Below are 21,440 nucleotides of genomic sequence, written 5' to 3'. Positions count from 1 at the left end.
GCATGTAGGGACGGTTTCTGTTTTGGACATGTGGCAGTTAACTGGTTAAAAAAATTCATTTCAGTAAAGGAAAGAGATGACTTTGGAGAAAGAGAAAATTGTTTTGGAAAAGATATAGCATGATGGGGTTTCTTGGATTAGAGGTCAGGGACTGGCTGGAATGGAGATCCTACCCACAGAGAAAACAGAAGCAAGAGATCTGCTGTGGTGCTAGCAAAGTACCCTCTGACCCAAAGTACTGTACATGTCACATGAAACACAGAAGCAGCCAGCACCTCGTTTCAGGTGAAGGATGTCATCCTATACTTTTCCCTAGGTAGCTTGATGGCATCTCTTTCCAGGCACGATGAATCAATAGTGCATACAACCTCTCCACAGAGTAACTCTGATATTTTAAAAGGAAGTAGTTTCTCAAGTAGTAGAACTCAAGTAATAAAATATGTATACCCACCCATATGGTTGGAGGTAAGCACAAAAGAGCTTACCTTTAAAAATAATTTGCTTTCCACAATAGCAAACATATATAAAGATAAGACCGGGGTCATATTCTATAGAGCAATGAATCAGGCAAAATTATTGTGGAAAATTCATTTCCTCCTACAACATTCAAATGAATTTAAACGGTGAATGGTACCTCAAAAATATAAAACAGGTCAGACATTTAAAAACATACATTTTTAAATAATAAAGGTAAATATAAATAATGTCTTCTAATATATCAGGAAACAAGAAACTATCTAGAGCAGCAGTTCTCAACCTGTGGGTCACGATCCCTTTGGGGGTGGAACGACCCTTTCACAGGGGTCGCCTAAGACCATCCTGCATATCAGATATTTACATTACAATTCATAACAGTAGCAACACTACAGTTATGAAGTAGCAACGAAAATAATTTTATGGTTGGGTCACAACATGAGGAACTGTATTTAAAGGGCCAGAGGTTGAGAACCACTGATAGAGGTTTCATTTATTTTCTAAAATTAAGGATTTTCTCATATCCTTTTAGTTAGAGAATGAACAAATTCAGGAAGAATGATTCTCCACTCTTTGAAAATTTACAATGAACAAAATCATTACTTGTTTTTAAAAATACCTTAAAGTTGAGATTAAGGGTTATACAAACCATGAATATATTTTATAAAACATCAGACTTTTGTAACTATAAAATATTTTAATTATGTTATTCTTTCTATTATCAGGAAGCTATATTAACCTGGAAACTAATTCCTGAAATACATGGATAATTCTCTGTATTGGTTCTCTCACAATATTAGAAACTTTTTTTCTCATTCTAAACATCCCTCAGTATACTTACTATCATTGTACGACTATGGTGATGATTTAGGAATTGATATTCTTATATAGGACTTTCTCTATATATCAATATTAACAATGTTCAAAAATATTCCTCTATTTGAAGCTATAAGTATAAAAATTCAACTATTTAAAACAAAAAAGCAAATAAACTAAAAAATTGGTCAGAAAAATCTATTTTTTACACTAATGAGTTCCTGAATATAGTAAATATATAAAAACAAGTCAAATGGAAATGTTTAGACATATGTTTTTATATGTTTATATGATGAAAGCTTATTTATTATTCAAATTATTAATCCAAGTATGTTGAGCAGTGAGACAGAATTATGATGTGGCGCCCTCTGCTGGGTTTTCACAAACTCAACCTAAAATCACAATTAGTGTAAAATCAAATACTTGAGTGATTAATTTAAAGAAGAAAAAAAATCTGAAAAATTACTTTTTTAATCCTTGATCGTTTTAAGCCTTGGCAAAGACTATATAAAAATTATAATCAATTCTTACTTTATTGTAACCAATTTTTTTCATTAAGCAAAATATCAGTATAGATTTTTCTTTTAAAATAAAAAGAGTGTAATGTAAAAGTTACACTAAACAACATGTTTTAACAGGTCTTATTTTTGTCACCACTTCCATCACTTGGAATATTCAGGATTTGAAGGCCACATTTATAACAAGACAATATATTCAGGTTTTGAAGGCCACATTTATGGCAAGACATTTTAACAAATTACTATTTTGGTCATTTATTTTTCCTGCCTTATCAGTTCTATCAAAATAGTTATTTTAAAACATCAGAATAACTCTTAATATTATCTTCATTATTAGAAAAAAAACTGAAAAATTTTAGAGATACTCATCACCAGTAATAATAAACTCTATAGTGTCCACTATGAAAATGCAATATATATTAGACACTTTCTATTCACTATATCCAGTTCCAAGAGATTTTTTAAAAATTGTGGCTCATGGAAATGATATAAATTGCTCAAGATGAATTTCAGAACCAAGATTCAAATGTAAGTAGGTCTCATTCCAAAGACTCAAATCTTACTACCAAACAATAGACAGCAGTGAAGAAATACTTTCAACATGAAATTTCTCCCTTTGTCAATGCAACAAATGAAGTGCATATTCTATGCAGACATTATTCTATGCAGACAAGTGAGGGTTTAAGGGGTGGGGGCAGCTGATAGGAAAAATGTTAGAACAGTATAAGACAACTAATCAATATATAAAGTAATAGCCTGGACCTTTAGGAAAATATTTTTGTTTTACATAATGCTGCCAGCTAGTGACCCTGTTTTATACTGAGTCACTGGGAACAATATTTTATTTTTACACTACTGAATCAAAATTTCCATATTTAACACTCTCCAATCATGTTCCTAAATGCATAAGCCTGACTTAATGATATTTTACATTATCCCAGAATTAAAGGAGGATGCCTCCTCAACCACATTAGCATCCCTTGGCCAGTCCTTGCCTAAAACCCCAATAAAAATATGAGATATGCCTAAATAGGAAACAATTCAGGAAGTGCCAACATGTAGAAACGAAAAGATACCCATGAAAAATAAACTTACATAATTTTAAATATTTTAGGATTCCTGAGGATATTTATAAAATCCTTAGTGACAAAATGCATATTTTTCTATACTTGAAAAGTTTGCCATAATGTGGCGTATAGAATATGACATTATTCTATGCAGACCTAAAATTAGGGAATTTAATAAAGCAATACTATTAGCAAAGAAAATTGTTTTAGTTCCGACAATAAGTAGTTACAGTTCTAAAATTTCCTTTGAGAAAAAAGGTATTCGAGTACAATTTTTAACATTTACAACTGTCATATCACATCGATAATTCATTATCTTAAGAGAAATATCCTAAGCAATACATATGAAGGGGTACCTAGCTTCTATCATGGTATGCTATTTGGTGCAATGATATAAAGATTTTTTTAATTTCTTTAATAATATGACTTTATAATGATTTAAATGATTTTCTCAAAGGAGAAATCACGACTTACAGGCTTAGATGAAAACAGCAATATATTCTATAATAGCATAATATTGCATAAAACAAAAACATTCTGATATTAAAGTATATTAACAGCAAGGAAAAATGTTCTGGTTTCATTCTGTAGTGAGAGAAAAGAAGCAGGAAGTGGAAAAGAAAGCACCCAAACCACAACAAAGAAGAGACAGCCCCTTTGTTGGATTAACTGAGAAGGTCAAAATGAAAAGAAGAAACAAAGGAGATAGTACTAGAGAGTCCAGGATTCCTCTGACCTACATTCTCTCTCACACACACAACTGCCAAGTGTAAAACTGCCTTATCCCACTTAGTAGGCGCACTGTATAGGAGGCTCATTTTGCAGCTAAAAACTGTAAGAGTTTCTATTATACACACACATTAGTCAGTATAATAAACATTAGTGAGAACAAACACCAATTATAAATTCACTTTTTAAAACACAAAATATTTCTACGTAGTGATCATATAACTTACAAACATTTCCTGTATTGTCAAAGCTGGTAAGAACATCTTCAATATTCAAAGATCCACTATTATGCCTAGAAAGGAATAAAACATTTTCTTTAATGATTCTGGAACATTAAGATTTGCTTTAAAAAAAAAAAAGTGATACACCCAATACTAACAAACCTTTCCATATTGTATTTTTAAAATATTTCTGCCCACTAGAGGGAGAAGGAAAATAAATAACAGAATATAGTCCTCCTAATATTTAATGAAATAACATTTCCTGATGCTTGATCTACATTTTAAAGTACTAATATTTTTGTTGTTTTAGTTATATAAAGGTGGAATTAATTATTAACCTTTTTTTTAAAAATCCTCACCCTAGGCTATTTTTCCATTGATTTTTAGAGAGAGTAGAAGAGAGAGGGAAAGACAGAGAAATATTAATGTGAGAGAAACACATGGATTGGTTGTCTCCTGCACACGCTCCAACCAGGGCACGGGCCAGGGAGGAACCTGCAATAGAGGCACGTGCCTTGATTGGAATCAAACTCGGGATCCTTTGGTCCACAGGCCTACACTCTCTCCGCTGAGCCAAACTGGCTAGGGCGATTATTAACCTCTCTAAAGATAACAAAACCTTACACTTGGAGAATCTCAAAAGGAAAATAAGCAATCAACCTCCAGAACCTCAACAATACATAAATGTACTTTATAACAACCCAAAAAATTCAGAACTTCAGTCACAAGGAACTAACCAACCTTCAGGTCTGCACGTTCCATCTATAGGGAATTGTAAATGTCAGAGGGCAACTTCTTTGTATCTTTTGCCCACTAATCTTAATTCCACTCTCTTTAATTCTAATCTCTCTTCACCTGAAAACCCTTTAAATGTTTAATTTAATTACTAATCTTTATTCATCCTTATAAAAGATACTATTCTTCACATACAAATGGACCCAACAGTCACTAATAGGTCATAGAGTTTGAGTTACTTTTCCAGGGGTGGTAAAATATTGGTGCTAATGCAATCTTCTACATACTACTCTATATGCCTTAAACCAGGGGTCCTCAAACTACGGCCCGCGGGCCACATGCAAATACAAATATTGTATTTGTTCCTGTTTTGTTTTTTTACTTCAAAATAAGATATGTGCAGTGTGCATAGGAATTGGTTCATAGTTTTTTTTTAAACTATAGTCCGGCCCTCCAACGGTCTGAGGGACAGTGAACTGCCCCCTGTTTAAAAAGTTCGAGGACCCCTGCCTTAAACCTATAGTTCTTTAAGGTATTATAACAATTTACAATAACCATTTATAATAAAATTCACAACAACACTACTTTAACTTTGTCATTAAAACTTATCATAAATGATATATAAGTGTTATGAAATGAATTGTATCTTTCCCAAAATTGATTTGTTGAACTTCTAAACCCTGGTACCTCAGAATTTGGGAGATTGGGCCTTTAAAGAGGTAATTAGCCATAACCGGTTTGGCTCAGTGGATAGAGCGTCGGCCTGTGGACTGAAAGGTCCCAGGTTCAATTCCGGCCAAGGGCATGTACCTTGGTTGCCGGCACATCCCCAGTAGTGGTTGTGCAGGAGGCGGCTGATGGATGTTTCTCTCTCATCCATGTTTCTAACTCTCTATCCCCTTCTCTTCCTCTCTGTAAAAAATCAATAAAATATATATATTTTTAAAAGGTAATTAAATTAAATTGTGGTCTTTAGGGTGGGCCCTAATCCATTATGACTTGTGTCCTTATAAAAAAAAAAAAAAGATTAGAACACAGACTACAGGGCACATGCACAGAGGAACTACTGAAGAGACAGCAAGAGGGCAGCCATGGCAAGGTAAGGAGAGAGGCCTGGACGGAAACCCAATCTGCAACCGCTTTATCTCGGACGTCTAGACCCAAACCTGAGAAAATAAATGTATTCTTTAAGCCTTCCAGTCTGCAGCATTTTGTTTTAGGATCCCTAGAAAACTAATGCATGTAGTACGAGAATACATGTAAACTGTATCACCCTTTTTAAAAAAACCTCACTTTTATCACAGAGACCCAGTTCTTTGATAGACTAAGTGAAAATGCAAAAAGTTATTTGCCAAATAAGCATTGGGCTCAACAGAATCATATTTTAAGGTAATAAAGTTACCAACCACAAATCAAACTTTCAACCCCATAACACAATGATTCTGTACCTTCTCTGTACATACAAGCTGAGGTTACTAGTATTTATGCTAACACGGAAAACCACACGTGAGACAAGAGAGAAAAAGAACAACATATTGAGCATCTCAGATACAAGATGAAGCTATTAAAATTATCAGCAATACAGCATAAAACTCAAAAACATTTTTTCCTAAATATAAGAGCCATAATATATGATTCCTTAAGCCCAGCCAGCATGGCTCAGTGGTTGAGCATTGACCTACAAACCAGGAGATTCAATTCCATTAGATTCCCAGGCAGGGCATATGCCCAGGTTTCGGGCTTGATCCCCAGTGTGGGGCGTGTAGGAGGCAGCCAATCAATGATTCTCTCTATCACTGATGTTTCTCTCTCTCTCTCTCTCTCTCTCTCTCTCTCAAATTAATATAAATATATATTAAATGGCTGCTAGGCTGTTGTTTTGTTTTGTTTTTGAATTTGAGCCCAGTTCGCCACCGGCAGCCCTTTTTATAAGTATCTTCTTTCTCAGGATTCACACTACTAACATTAAAACTATACTTTTTAAATGTAACTTCAGTGTTCATGTTGCCTCAGATGCCAGCCTTGCCAAGCTTTACATGGGCACCTATAATATCCACACATATAAGGATGCTATACATCTAATATCGTTAGCATACCATTCCCATCACTATTTTTTATCTACTGAGCACTCACAGGATACTTACTAAATTCAGTGGGGTGAGGATTTGCTTTATGTTTTTCCTTTCCCTAGAGAAGCAATATATGATCTTGCTGCAGTGTATTTGTTTTACTAGAAAGATGCATCACAAAGACAAAGTCATTCTTGACTTCTTGCCCATTCTAAGCTCCTAGGACAAGCGGAAAGTCAAGAGTTTTCTAATTCAGCAATTACCATAGCAACAGGAGTCTTATTCAAAGAAAGGAGGACAGTTAAGCCTCTCAGCTTTTTCTATACCTAAGACATGTACATATTTATAAATGAATATTTCAGGCAATTCTATGGTTCCAAATATAATGGAAGTATTGTAAAGCTTTCAGAATATATAAATTCCTACTACACTAAAAATAAGTTGACATATGGGGGAGTGGGGAACAATTTCTAGTATCTATACAGTAAATTCTGTATGAAAACAGATTCCAGCTTATAAATCTGGGAGAAAGAATTTTTGATGGAAGATTTTTAGTATAAACGTCTCCTACTATATATTAGTTTCCTGTACATGCATCTATCTAATAGCAAGAGCCTCTTCTATAAAGTTCTAAGAAATAAAGCACCAGAAAGACAAGAAGATTTTGCCAAGGAATAAAATACAAGTCATGTCCCAAAATTTGATTTCCGAATTCTCAATACTCACTTTAGAACAAAGAGTCGACCATTCTCAGATATTGAGAAAAGACAACAGATCTTGGGGATTTCATAACCTAATGTTTACATTGTCCAGACTTTTGCTTCTGATGAAAAGTTACCAAGGGAAATTCTTTATTCTTTCTTTTCAAGAAGCATCATGTAAAGCTGACAGAAAATAATGGTCAAAGTTTTAATGTGGACCACTGCTTATAAACCTTTTAATAGTATAAAAAAGATACACCTATTATTTTGAATTCAAAAATATCTAAATTGTCTAAGTATTTACCCTCTTGGAGTATTGATTTCAAGTCGAGTAAAACTTTACAAAAACAAACAAAAAAAACTTTAAAGAAACAGAAATCAATCTGTAGGGAAATTTTAAGGATAAGACTAATAAAAAGTATTGGTAAGTATTAATTACCATATCAATTACCATATATACATCATCTCTGTTAAACCATGGCAGGTGATCTTAGGTGATAAGAACTAAGAATGCGAAAATGGGGTTTATATTTATGATCTGTGAGGAATAAAACATCCCAAATGCTCAATCCTTTATTAGAACCCAGAAGCCGATCCACGTTATAACATGCATTCATCACCATTCCTCCCCACAGAGACGGTGGTCTTCTCGGTAGCCTCTGTGATTATGCCTTGTACTTGCTGACTGCTATGTTTTCTAGTGCCTTTCCCCTCATCGGGAATGATTTCTTCCATTCTCCCAGAATGTTCAAATACTTCCAGATCCAGTTTAAACTGCTGCTCCTCAAGGCCCTCAAAATCACTCGTACCCTAAACTCCTAATATGCGTGAAGTTTTCCACTCATTTGGTCCTTAGTTATGCATTGCCTGGTGATAATTCTTAGAGTAGATGTTTAACTTAACTTTCCTTCTTATTTAATTATTATTTTTAAAAAATTTTGTTAATCTTCACCTGAGGATATTTTTTCCATTGATTTTTAGAGAGTAGAAAGAAGGGAGGGAAGGAATGGTTGGAGGGAGGGAGAGAGAAACACCGATGTGTTGCCTCCCATACAAACCTCGACCAGGCTGGCAAATGAACCTGCAACCCAGGTATGTGCCCTTGACTGGGAATTGAACCCATGACCAGGGCCAATGCTGTACCACTGAGTCACACTGGCCATGGCTTGATTATTTTTTATTATTTAACTTTTCACTTATTTAAGCTCCTTAAGGAGAATATATATTTCTTTTTGTTTACCTACACTGAAGGTGCTAATAAATATTTTTTATTTGAATTTATTTTAAATTATTCATCACGTTTTTTCAATCATTCCATAGTGTTGAAACCCACGTGAACAATATTGGCAATGGAATGGAATGAATTGTTCTTGTAAGAAATCCTCCCCTAAGCAATGTCAGTAATTTTTGTTGCAATTTCCTATATAGTAACAGAATTATGGAGTAAGAAATGGAATACTCAGGATAATCAATGAGGAAATTGCTTTTACTAGGCCTCAATCCTTTCATCTGAAAAATGAATAAATAGATGCATGATTGCCTCCCAAGAGGCCAGATGTGTAGAAGTTAAGCTGGGTGAAAGGTACCTGGAGCTCCTTGTACTATTTTTGCAACTTCCTGAGAGTCTGCAATTATTTCAAAATAAAAGTGTTTAAAAGTACAGACTGTGGAATCAGACCACCAGGGTTTGAGTAGAGGCATAATCAATGGAGTTATTCAACCTCTCTGGGCCTTACTTTCATCTGTAAAATGAGGATAACAATAGTATTTACCTTATAAGGTGTTATGAGGATTAAATAAGCTAATACATGTAAACCACTCACAACAGTGCTTGTCACATAGTAGGCACTCAATAGTCAGCCATTACTAATGCTGTTATGACTTTTTTAAATGCATTCTAAGATCACGTTCAGTTCTAGAATTGTGTACATTTAAGTTATTTGGGCAAATATTTTTTTAATCCTCATCCAAGGATATTTTTCCATTGATTTTAGAGAGAATGGAAGAGAAAGGGAAAGAGAGAAACATCAATGTGAGAGAAACACATCGATTGATTGCCTCCTGAATGTGCCCTGACCAGGGCCCAGGCCAAGGAGGAGCCTGCTACCGAGGTACCTGCCCATGACCGGAACCGAACCTGGGACCCTTCGATCCACAGGCCAACGTTCTATCCACTGAGCCAAATAGACTAGAGCAAATTTTTAGCTCAGTCACCTCTCTTCTCTCCATAAAGTAGGATTAAATGTCATATTTATATAGACATGCCCGTATTTTTTCTTCCAAAACTGGATATATCACAACCTGTTGGAACGGAGTCTCAGTTTACATTCTAGCCTGGCTTCCAGCCACATCCAGGTCATCTCTATACACTAGGTGGAGAACCACACCTGATTTTGAAAAGTTCTCAATAACAGATGTCACATGCTCTCTGGCAATGCTTTCCAGGGCCTTGCAGACATCAGGAAATTATTCTTGGCACAGTGTACATTTATTGCCTCTTGTCACCAGTGGATGTAAAAGATATGTTTTAGAACTTTGTACCTGAAGACCCCTGGATCACTCTGTTTTTCCCTCTCTTTAATTTCCTCATATATACTATCTTCCAATTGTTTATCTTCATTTCTATTTCCCAGAGTTATTGTAAGGATTACATGAATTAGAATACATCAAAGCACCCCCCTCTGTACCTGGCTCATACTAAGCATCTAATGCATTTTCCTTTCTTTCTTAACCAAGGACTAAACTAATTATCTCTATTAGAATGTGAGGCAATTGAGGTGTTCTAATTAGAATCTCATAAAGAATGTACAGGCAAGCTAACAAACCCAAAAGTTCTTATCTTTCATTTGAAGTTTTCAATAAAGCAGTATTATCAAACCAGTTCCTAGTTGTTCTTCCCTGCTCACCCCAGTCAATTTTTGTCCAAATCCCAAATTTTAGCTATTATGGTGTCTTTAAAGCTTAAATATTTTAAACTAAAATAGTTCAAGGAATCCTATATAATAAAAGGGTAATATGCAAATAGACCCTAACAGCAGAATGACTGGTCACTATGACATGCACTGACCATCAGGGGTCAGACACTCAATGCAAGAGCTGCCCCCTGGTGGTCAGTGCATTCCCACAGGGGGAGCTCCGCTCAGCCACAAGTCGGGCTGACAGCTGCAAGCACAGCAGTGGTGGTGGGAGCCTCTCCTGCCTCCTCAGCATCGCTAAGGATATCCCCAGGGGGAGCTGGCCTACGCTGTCAGTCGGACATCCCCCGAGGTCTCCCAGGCTGCCGGAGGAATGTCTGACTGCTAACTTAGGCCCAAAACCCCGGGGAGCGGGCCTAAGCTGACAGGTGGACATTCCCCAAGGGTTCCCAGACTGTGAGAGGGGCACAGGCCGGGCTGAGGGACCCCCTGCCGAGTACACAAATTTTTGTGCACCAGGCCTCTAGTATAGTGATGGCGAACCTATGACACGCGTGTCACAGGTGACACGCAAACTCATTTTTTGGTTGATTTTTCTTTGTTAAATGGCATTTAAATATATAAAATAAATACCAAAAATATAAGTCTTTGTTTTACTATGGTTGCAAATATCAAAAAATTTCTATATGTGACACGGCACCAGAGTTAAGTTAGGGTTTTTCAAAATGCTGACACGCCAAGCTCAAAAGGTTCGCCAACACTCCTCTAGTATCTATAATAATAAAAGCATAATATGCTAATTAGAACAGACATCCTTCCTGCGAGGAAAGCCCGGGTCCTGGGTGCTTGCTGGCAGCTGGAGGGAAACCCAGGTCCCGGGTGCCAGAGGGAAGCTGGTGCTGGCAGCTGGGGGAAGGAAGGCCTACTCTTGCACAAATTTCATGCATCAGGCCTCTAGTATACTATAATTAGACATCCTTTGGGAGAACTTTTTTTCTTAAAAGTATTTTTAGCCTTACCTAAACCTTATTCAGTCACTTTTCTGCTTAAAATGTTTCTTGTTCTTCTTATAGCTATTGTAAATGTGCTCCTCCCTCCCTTTCAAAATGTGAAATCTTGTTCAAAAAAGGGGCATATTTTATAATATCAAACACCTAAAGTAATATTGCAACATGCTAGATTATAGCTGTGAGAGAAAAGTAATTCAGTAAAAATAGTATCTTGCTACTTCAGTTTGCAACTCTCTTGTCTCTTTTCTAATGATTTTTAAAGCCAGAACAGTCTGCATGCTTCTCACAATATCAGTGTTTTCAGCTGAATTTTCTCCTCCTATTCTTAAGATTCTATTCTGAAAATGACAAAACATAAATGAAATAAATACCAAAGCTTGATTTTTTAGATAACTACTACTTGAAGAGTAGCGTAGAAAAATTCTGTGTTCACTTTCAGCCTTCCTTGCCTCACAAAGAACTTGGCTTTTTGTCATAATCAAATGCTATGAGAGAATGGTTAAATGAACCCTTTGATTTACACCACAGTTTATCCTCAAATGTCACTACATTTTGGAAAATTTTTTTCTTATTTCTGAGAATACAGCAAGAACACATTGAAGCAGCAGGAATTCCTTAACACAAAGTTAGGAAACCTAACTTCTGATAAAGATTGCTTGCAAACTCAATAGAATGAACAATGAGGTTATTATTGTTTCTCTTTTATAAGAGAAAAATGCCTTTTTTTTTTTTAAATCCTCACCCAAGGACATGCTTGGGAGGAAGGGAGGGAGGGAGAGACCTTGATGTGAAAGAGAAACATGGATTCGCTACCTTCTGTATGCTCCCCAACTGGGAATCAAACCTGAAAACCAGGCATGTGTCCTGACTTGGAATTAAACCAGCAAGCTTTTGGTGCACAGGACGACGCTCAACCAACTGAGTCACTCTGGCCAGGTGAAAAAGGCTTTTTATTTTATCCATAGATAGTTATTAGTTTATTTGAATAAAGGCTTTTTTGAACAAAATCTTAACTAGAGTGATGTTTACCTTAAGGAAATACTGTATTCAGGGTAGAAGACACTTGTATATTGGACCCATGCACCAAATTCCTCTTCAGTTTCCCTTTCTTTGGCTTCTATTACTGAAAACAGATTAAATGATTCAAATCTTCTTACAGATACATGTCGTAGACAACCATCCAGGTGTTTCTGCTTCAGAACCTTTGAAATAAAACCAAATATTGTGATCATATTATATAAACATAAGTTCAGTGTACATAACCAGATCACGTACATAAACAATAGCTAAGACTCTCTTCAGGGTGACAGAGCTTTGAATGTGAATCCTTTATCTGCAAGCAAATAAAATTACTAACAACAACCACATCCACTGTGTTTAGTTATAAAATGGCAGGAACTGTACAGGTTGGGGCAAAAGTAGGCTTACAGTTGTTCGTATGGGAAACAATATAATAATTAATAAATAACACCAAAATAAACTGTTTCGTATACTCACAGCTGTAAACCTACTTTTGTCACACCCTGTACAAGATGAACCTGAAACATCCTACACAAGAAAACAAGAAGGTCATACAAAATTAAGGGTTATATTAAAAGTATTCAAGAGCCAATTTGAACAGGGTCCATTGGCCAAAGATGGGACATGGTGAGTATTAACAAAGATAATAGATGTAATAGAATTGAAACACATTAGTGCATGATATTTTTCAAATGCCTCACTAATGATTATGGAGGGATGCTAGAGAACCAAGTTAGTATTGAAAATCAATACTACAAGGAAAGAGGCCCTAGCCCAGGGGTGGGCAACCCCTGGCATGCGTGCCAAACATGGCACGCCAGTAACTTTTGCTGGCACGCGAAACCCTCTCTTATAATCTTCCATTTACAATCATGAATCTTTGTTCTCAGTGATGAATTTTATTAAGTCTCGTAATAGGAGTAGCCTGACAGATGAAAGTAGTAGCTCGTGCATATCTCTGAAGGTCACGAAATATAAACCTGATATAAAATCTCTTGTCATCAGTGATGCAGCAGCAAAAGTCCCACTGATAATATCAAACAGAGTCATAAAGTTTTCTGTCGGACTATCAGTGTACATGTATACATTAAAAAATAAATGTATTTTTCATCATCATATACTGTGTTTTTGTCGCTCGAATGAATTTTATTATTTCCTCAAGGTTCTTCACATACATACACCTTAAGAGATATCAAGTAGGCATAACATGTTCTCAAAAAATTAGGGTTGGCACGCAGAAGAATTTTGAGTCAGAGATTTTGCTGGTTTTGGCACACACTCACAAAAAGGTTGTCCACCCCTGCCCTAGCCAGTTTGGCTCAGTGGATAGAATGTCGGACTGAGACCAAAGGGTCCCTTCCAGGTTCGATTCTGGGCAAGGGCACGTACCTAGGTTGCAGGTTCCTCCCCACGAACCTGGTTGGGATGCATGCAGGAGGCAATCAATCGATGTGTTTCTCTCACATTGATATTTCTCTCTGTCTCTCCCTCTCTCTTCCACTCTCTCTAAAAATCAATGGAAAAATATCCTCAGGTGAGGATGAAAAAAAAAAAAAGAATCAAGTACTTCTCTGTCTTTTCTATATGAACTGTAATTGAGAGTCCAAGTAGAAGATCTGGGGAAGTTTCTCTCTTTTTTTTTTTTTAAATATATTTTATTGATTTTTTCACAAAGAGGAAGGGAGAGGGACAGAGAGTTAGAAACATCGATGAGAGAGAAACATCGATGTTTCTCCTCCTGCACACCCTTCACTGGGGATGTTGCCCGCAACCAAGGTACATGCCCTTGACTGGAATCGAACCTGGGACCCTTCAGTCCGCAGGCCGAGCTCTACCTACCCACTGAGCCAAACCGGTTAGGGCGGAAGTTTCTCTTTATAGTAGTTTTCCAAGTAATAAATGAAGAAGGAATAACAGAATTAGAATATCACCATTTTCAACCCTTTCCTGAATTCATGAACCTAGGTAACCATAACCGAAAAAGAGAAATAACCAGACATCACTGTGATTACTGATAATAACTGTGAGAGAAAGTATATAACACCATCATCTTGACCAACCAAACCATACAAAAAACATCAAGTCTGAATTTTCCTCTCTTGCCCCCTCCAAGAAAGAGCATATTTCTCTGTCCCTTGACCTTAGGCTTAGCCAAGTATCTTACTTGAGTCAACAGGATGTTAACAGGAGCTTAAAATGTGTTTCAGTGGTTAGGTTTACTCTCTTATACCAACTGGTCCAAGGATTAGAACCATATGGACCAAGAATATAGCACAGAGCCACTCAGCTGATTACAGCCCATGTCAGATAACTCCCAAGTGGCCTACGAATGCACAAGCAGAACAAATGCTTGTTGTTGTTTGCCACTGTAATGTTGTAGCTGTTTGTTACTCAGCAATTGCTGGCTGATGCAAAACAGTGAGGACTAGGTGCTATGGACCACTTAAAGACTGTCTTTAAGGTTTTCCACAACAATTGACAATATCTACTAAAAACCAACTAGCCAGGCCCTGTGCGAGGTGCAGAGGATGGAGATTATTAAAATATCTTTTCCCAGAGAAAACTCCCATTCTAGTGAGGAAGATGGACTCTGATCAAATGATCATAAAATAATGTGATATGGGGTTCACCAGAAGAGTGAACTAAGGGTCTAACTCAGTCCAGAGGAGTGAGTCTTCACTAAAAGAGGAGATTGAAATGGAGGCCTGAAGGATAAACATTCATTTATCAAGTAGAGAAGATGATAAAGACCTTATGCAGAGGGCAGATGTGTGCTGAAACATTAAATGTCAAAGCCTGTGGGGAGTTCAAGTGGCAGTCATAGCTGAAACTAGTCTCATGTAGACAGCAATTCAGAATGAACATCAGTGCTGGTCAGCTAGAGTTTTTCCTATGCTAAGAATCACTGAAGTCATCACAATAAGATTAACTTAAGCCCTAATTTACTACTTTCATAATTAGACTTTAACTGATGTTTACTTCACTATAGAAAGTTCCTATGATAATGATGTATGAAGGACATTCACTTTATCATCCTACTAGAGGCCCAGTGCATGAAATACATGCACTGGTAGGGGGGGAGGGGGGCGGTGTCCCTCAGCCCAGCCTGCTCCCTCCTTACCGCCTATCTTCTCGCTGCTCCTTGCTACTTGGCTGGCTGCTTGAGGCTCCCGCCACCAGCACTGCACTCGCCTGCTGTGAGCCCCATTCTGGCTGAGGGGTGCTCCCCCTGTGGGAGCGCACTGACCACCAGGGGGTAGCTCAGTGATGGCGAACCTATGACACGCGTGTCACAGGTGACACGCAAACTCATTTTTTGGTTGATTTTTCTTTGTTAAATGGCATTTAAATATATAAAATAAATACCAAAAATATAAGTCTTTGTTTTACTATGGTTGCAAATATCAAAAAATTTCTATATGTGACACGGCACCAGAGTTAAGTTAGGGTTTTTCAAAATGCTGACACGCCAAGCTCAAAAGGTTCGCCATCACTGGGGTAGCTCCTGCGTTGAGCGTCTGCCCCTGGTGGTCAGTGCATGTCATAGCGACCAGTCGTTCTGGTCATTCTGTCCTATGGCTGCTTAGGCTTTTATCATATAGAATATAGATTTGTAACATTATTAGCAAAACCAGCTCTGGGAAGACTTCCAGTGCATCAACAAAGAAATACTTTGAGTTATGCCATGACAGCACTGGAAGGCCACCATATGCAAAGGTGACTCTGCAAACCAAGTAAGTGCAAACAAAATAAACCCCCAAGTCCTAACCGCACAATCTCCAGGAAACAAGAGCTGGGAAGCTCTTCTGGAAAGACATCAGAAATGGAAAGTGTCCCCTGAGTCCAGTTTTCAGCACGCAGCCTCGGGCAGAGGCACAAGGACAAACAGACGTCACTTCAGGCAGTTTGCAGAGTCCGTGATGTCACATCGGAACTGACAAGCCTGCACACGGCTGCAGTTAGGAGCCAACAGCAGCAACTCTGAGGTACGAGAAGATAACCGCCAGGAAGCAAACGACTCCACCTGGGACCACACCAGAACCTCGCCCATCACCTCACACTACCAGATGCGCACGGAACTTTCACATCCCCAAAGGAGAAGGGTGGGAGGCGGCTCGCGCGGCTCGCTCCACGCCCCGCGGTCGCGGAAGAAACCGCGGCAACGCGTGCAACGTCCAAGTCCCAACACAGGCAACCACGCTGGTCCCCAAGACAAGGAGCTAGAACCAGGCTGGGAGATCAGCAGCGAGAAGAAACCTGGGAAAGCAACTAAAACAGAAGCAGGAAAGAAGCGATGGGGGCAGAGGGGAGCGGTCCCGCCCATCCGACCCGCGAGCTGGCAGGTGCAAGCAGATGTCTAGAAAGAGGTTGTCTAGTTCGCTCGGAGTTTCCCAGGAACTCGGGCGGGGGCTGCCCCTTCCCGCGCAACCCCACCTGGCTCCCCTCTTCTGATGGGACCCTGAGGGGAAGCAAGGAGACACCTCTGGGTGGCTCCCGACGAAACTGTGAGGAGAGCACACCTGCCGATCGCACGCCCCACCGAGCGAGGGGAGGGGCCCCGTGCAAAGGTGAGGCGGGTGGGCTCTGCCTTACCTGCCGCAGGAGCTTCCACCGGGCGGCTCCTAGGGGCGAGGAGACGGCGGGGCCCGGAGCCGCGCTGCCGCCGGCCGTGCCCTCGCCCGAGGCGCGCTCAGCCTCGCCGGCCCCGGCGTCTGGGACTTGAGACTCCATCCCGCCGGTGCCACCTACCCACGAGCTGCCGCCAGCACGACTCTCCCCTGCCAGGACCTGCGGACGTCTTCCCTGCCAGGACCTGTGACGCCGGTCCTCCCTCCCACGGCCCAAAAGCTCCTCGCGATCCGCATTTCCGGTTTTCGCGTCTCCATGACAACCAGGCCCGCGCTGGGCCTGTCATTGCACCATTTTGCCGGCGGCCACGTTGAGTGAGGGCGCAGCGGAGGGCGAGGGAGCTGTGGCGGAGCTAGTACGCCGCGGCCCCTGTGTGTGTTCTTCTCCCCGGCCGCATCTCGAGCTCGGAATACCAGCAAAGAACCAAAAGGCTTGTCTTTTTGCGGGTGAGAGAGCCCAGGAGACGACCGGAAAGCCGTCCGTGCCCACAGTAAAGATGGCGGAACCTGCGTCGCGCACGTGCTGGGCGGGGGGTGCGTGGGCGGCGTGCCGCACACCAGCCCGGGGCGGCGCTCGGGCGGCTGCGGTCCTGCAGGCTTTGCGCGCAGACCTCGCCGGACGCGCCCGGGGCTGCACCCTCGCTCCTTCCCGAGAGCTGCGGGCTGCTCGCCGGCCCTCACTCGTCTCGGCGTCCGGAGGCAGAGCGCCTTTCTGTGGGCGCAGGTACGGGCAGCGCATGCTGGGGGTCTCTCCCCTTTCCCCGTTTCTCCCCCACCCACCCCCGCCCCCCTCAGCCCCTTGGTCCTTGCTTCTTGGCCGTGTCCCTCCACTGCCGGGCACACGGTATGCCACTCCCTCTGCGCTCAGATCGCCTCACCCCTGGGGTGGAGAGTTGCACCGGGAAAACGCCGTTTCTCCCGGGAGCACCCATTCATCGGCCCCACCCCCATCTCTAGCCTTGCATGGCGCCTTCTCCCTGCGGATGAAAGGCGGGTGGATGGAGGCTGCCCGCGTGGATCCAGTGGTTTCGGTGATTTGCATATTTCTACTTATTTTGCTACTGATCCCCCTATTCTCACTCGCCCATTATTTTTGCTGCGACACAGAGATGGAGGGAGGCGGGGGCGTTGGCCTGGGAGCGCATCGGAGCTGGAGTAAAACTGACGCAGGATTGTGCCTTCGATGACCGAGGGCCGAGGGCCGTGTGGATACTGCAGGAGGGCACTCAGCGCTGTGCAGCATCTAGATTTTCCCTGTCCTAATAGTAGTCACCATGTGACGAGTGGTTACTGCGTGCCAGGCACTGGATTAAGAGCTTAACGTATCCATTCCATAGGGTAAATGGTGCCGTTGTCTCAGTTTTGCAGAAGAAGAAATGGAGGCACAGGTAGAAAGTGCAGGAGGGAAGACCTGAACCCAGATCTCTCTATTAACTACTTACTAGTTTTAATTACCTTGATAAGTTAGTAAGAACCAACTTCCCAAACAAACCCGAGATGCTCTCACATTTTATCTGTTCATCCTGAAGGGATTTTGTTTGTTTAGCTAAATCCCTTTCTAATGGGAAAGTCAACCGTTATGTCCCATCGTTCCCCTGTGTGTACAAGATTTGGAGCCAAACCATTTTGGACTTTTATGTTCTACTTACTCCAAGTCACCTGGGGCAATTGCTTAAACTTCCCGGAGCCACGGTTTGCTCACCTGTAAAATGTTAATTAGGATGTTCTCATAACAGCTACTCTGTCAGGTCCTTATATAAAATCAAAGTCATTTTACCTTTTAAAAACCCTGAGTCCCTGAGATGCCCCCATTAACTCCATGTACTTATTTGCAAATTTTTATTTTGTTTTGTTGTGTGTGTGTGTTTTGTGTTTTGTTTTGTTTTTTTAGTTTTCCCCTATGGGTACCAGAATCAGTGCTGCGTAGTTTGAACGTGATAGGATTGACTTTACAAATGAAACATTTTTGTCACACCTGCCAAGAAGTATGATTTGAATGAAACTTTAACTTATACACGTTTTCAGATATTTTTAACCCGGGTTCTCAGCTGTCTGCAGTTATTCATTACCCGAGGGGTGCATGGCCCTGAAGCGGGGGATAAGAACTGCGGATTGTAGGTACTCTGAGAACCCACTACTGTGTAATCAGACCTATGAAATCACTTGTGCTGGCAGCCCCAAAGTGAGCATAAACCAGGGACTTTGATATCATGCAGCAGAAGAGCAAATTATTTCTCCAGGCTTTGAAGTATAGTATTCCTCACCTTGGGAAATGCGTGCAGAAACAGCACTTGAATCACTGTAACTTCGCTGATCATTATTACAGTAGAATAAATTTGAAAAAATATCACCTAACCAAGTGTCTGCAGAGTAAGCCCAAGATATCAGAGTTAGCAAGAAACATCCCAAGTCGGAGCTTCTCATGTAAGGTACGGACTGTTTAAGTTTACCTATTTGTAGGTCATTAAGATTAATTTTAGCCTAAAGATAATTCTAGTTTGATTTTTTAATATCTATAATTGTCTATAATCAAATTGTCTATAGTCAAATTAAGTATAAAAGAATATATATATTTATAGAGTTCTAATTTAATATATAAAAATACAGGCTCATGTAATGATTCGCCTTAGAAATTCCTTAGTGTGCCTACCAATGTAATTCAAAGTATAATTCAGTTTCCTCAAATTCCTAGAATATCGTAATAGCTCTTAATAAAATCTAATATTATAGTAATTGTTTTCAAATTAGTAAACTTCAGTAAAGGCCATGTACTTGTGTGTTACTTCTGTGTAAAAAAAAAAGGAAAGGAAAAGAAAAGAAAAGAAAAAAAAAAAAAGACTTGCATTTTTTACCACTTGGGTCCTTTAGGAAGATGCTTTCAGACTATTGTGCTTTGGCCAGACCCCAGGCTGCATTCATGATGTCTGCCTTGAGAACCCAACTGCCCTTATATGTAGAGTAACACATCCTGGTTTGCCTGGGATGGTCCCAGTCTACACCTGCTGTCCCTGTGTAATTATTAATAGTGTCTCCTTTCCTCTCAAAGTGTCCTGGTTAGGATGGTAAATTATATGTTCATCCTACTTGTTTGAGATTGAGTTATTTATTTATACTGCTGCTGCTTTGAAATACCTATCCTACCTTATGCTTGTTATACTTCTAATATTTTATTAATTTCTGGTTTTAACTGTTTTGTTGCATACTGATTTTTCTTCTTACTCTGTTTTTACTTCCTCATTTTTTATTGTAGTTAAATATGCATCATATAAAATTTGTTATTTAAACCCTTCTTAAGTGTAATTTAATAACATTAATTTCATTCACAATGTTGTACAGCCATCACCACTATATTTCCAAACAAAACCCTTTCATTACCCAAAAACATATACCCATTAAGCAATAGCCTACCTTTTTTGAGCCCCTGGTAACCGTTAATCTACTTGGTCTTTATGAATTTGCCTATTCTAGATAATTCATAATAGTAAGTAGAATCATAATATTTACCCTTTTGTGTTTGGTTTATTTCACTTAGCATAATATTTTTAAGGTTCATGTTGTAGCATATATCAGAACTTTATTTCTTTTTATGGCTAAATAATATTCCATTAGATGTCTATACCACATTTTATTTATACATTCATCTATCGATGGACACTGGAGCAGATTCTTCTAATTTTAGAAATGACTTTTTAATATTATTTTACTCGGTTTATCTGTGTTTTTTATATAATTCTTGCTCTTTTAACTAATACTTACGGGTTTTGTGGGGGGGGGGGGGGGGGGGTTTGCTTTTAACTTTTTATCAGTTAGTCCCTAGACTTTTACTCCTTACATTTTATTCTTTTTGTTGCATGTTTTATCACTCCTTACATTTTAGTCTTTCAAATTATTTTTCTTTTTATAGGATCTTAATTTGGCACTTTGATTCTTTCTATAAATTCTTTTTTTTTTTAAGATCTAATTGACTGTATTAGGTAATTCAGGAAAGGGTTCGCATCCCATCTAGCAACTAGAAGGTGCTCCGTAATGCAGAAATTCTTTATGTCTTCCTTTTATTTCATTTTTACTTTTGTGTGTACACACATGCATAACTTTAGCATACTTTAGAAAGATAAACTTAAATTTTACCTATTGGACACATTTTAGACCTTTAGATCATTTTATTTTGTATGTGTTTAGAACATTTTGTCATCTTGTGCTTTTATGTTGAGTCTTAGTTTATAAATAGTAGGCAGGAATTACCATCAGAGTAACAGCTGTGATATTAGGTCACACTCTGTGCAGGAGATTGACTTGTTTCCCCTCCATCTGTCCCTGAAGCAACTTGTTAATTCTCTTTTGTAGATACCTATCACCTAGAAACTTTATCCTGATAGGGTGACTCTAAGTTAAGAGGCTCTTTTAGTAATTCTTTTGCCTAATAAAGTGGCCCTGCTTTCATATGTCAACCATTCCCTCTTAGATTAATGATAAGATCTAAAAGTTGGGATCTCTGTCCTTAATGGTCACTGGGACCTGGAGAAGCTGTGAAGAGGCC

General features: G+C 39.3%; 2 protein-coding genes across 7 annotated transcripts in view; one reads left to right on the top strand and one right to left on the bottom strand.

The window, feature by feature from the left end:
* The window catches only part of CAMKMT (calmodulin-lysine N-methyltransferase), a 282,803-nt gene extending 265,722 nt beyond the window's left edge, over positions 1 to 17,081 (bottom strand). For both annotated transcript variants that reach the window (XM_070429133.1, XM_070429134.1), the window contains exons 1-3: positions 16,869 to 17,081; positions 12,285 to 12,457; positions 3,832 to 3,896 (exon numbers count right to left, since the gene is read on the bottom strand). In XM_070429133.1, the coding sequence (XP_070285234.1) occupies positions 3,832 to 3,896; positions 12,285 to 12,457; positions 16,869 to 17,006 (376 nt within the window). In that variant the 5' untranslated portion in view covers positions 17,007 to 17,081. The remainder of the gene's footprint in view (positions 1 to 3,831; positions 3,897 to 12,284; positions 12,458 to 16,868) is intronic.
* Positions 17,082 to 17,486: 405 nt separating this feature from the next.
* The window catches only part of PREPL (prolyl endopeptidase like), a 33,391-nt gene continuing 29,437 nt past the window's right edge, over positions 17,487 to 21,440 (top strand). Inside the window, exons 1-2 of one of the 5 annotated variants that reach the window (XM_070429128.1) lie at positions 17,487 to 17,627; positions 18,795 to 19,332. In XM_070429128.1, the coding sequence (XP_070285229.1) occupies positions 19,114 to 19,332 (219 nt within the window). In that variant the 5' untranslated portion in view covers positions 17,487 to 17,627; positions 18,795 to 19,113. Of the gene's footprint in view, positions 17,628 to 17,729; positions 19,333 to 21,440 lie in introns of those variants that run through there. The other 4 variants (XM_070429130.1, XM_070429131.1, XM_070429129.1 and 1 more) reach the window with 4 other exon arrangements.

Source organism: Myotis yumanensis, unplaced genomic scaffold (assembly GCF_028538775.1).
Source record: "Myotis yumanensis isolate MYYU_CA2020_CCGP unplaced genomic scaffold, mMyoYum1.0.hap1 SCAF_11, whole genome shotgun sequence".
Lineage (NCBI taxonomy): Eukaryota > Metazoa > Chordata > Mammalia > Chiroptera > Vespertilionidae > Myotis > Myotis yumanensis.
Note: the sequence above shows the minus strand (reverse complement) of the source record. Positions and strands in the feature narration are given on the sequence as shown.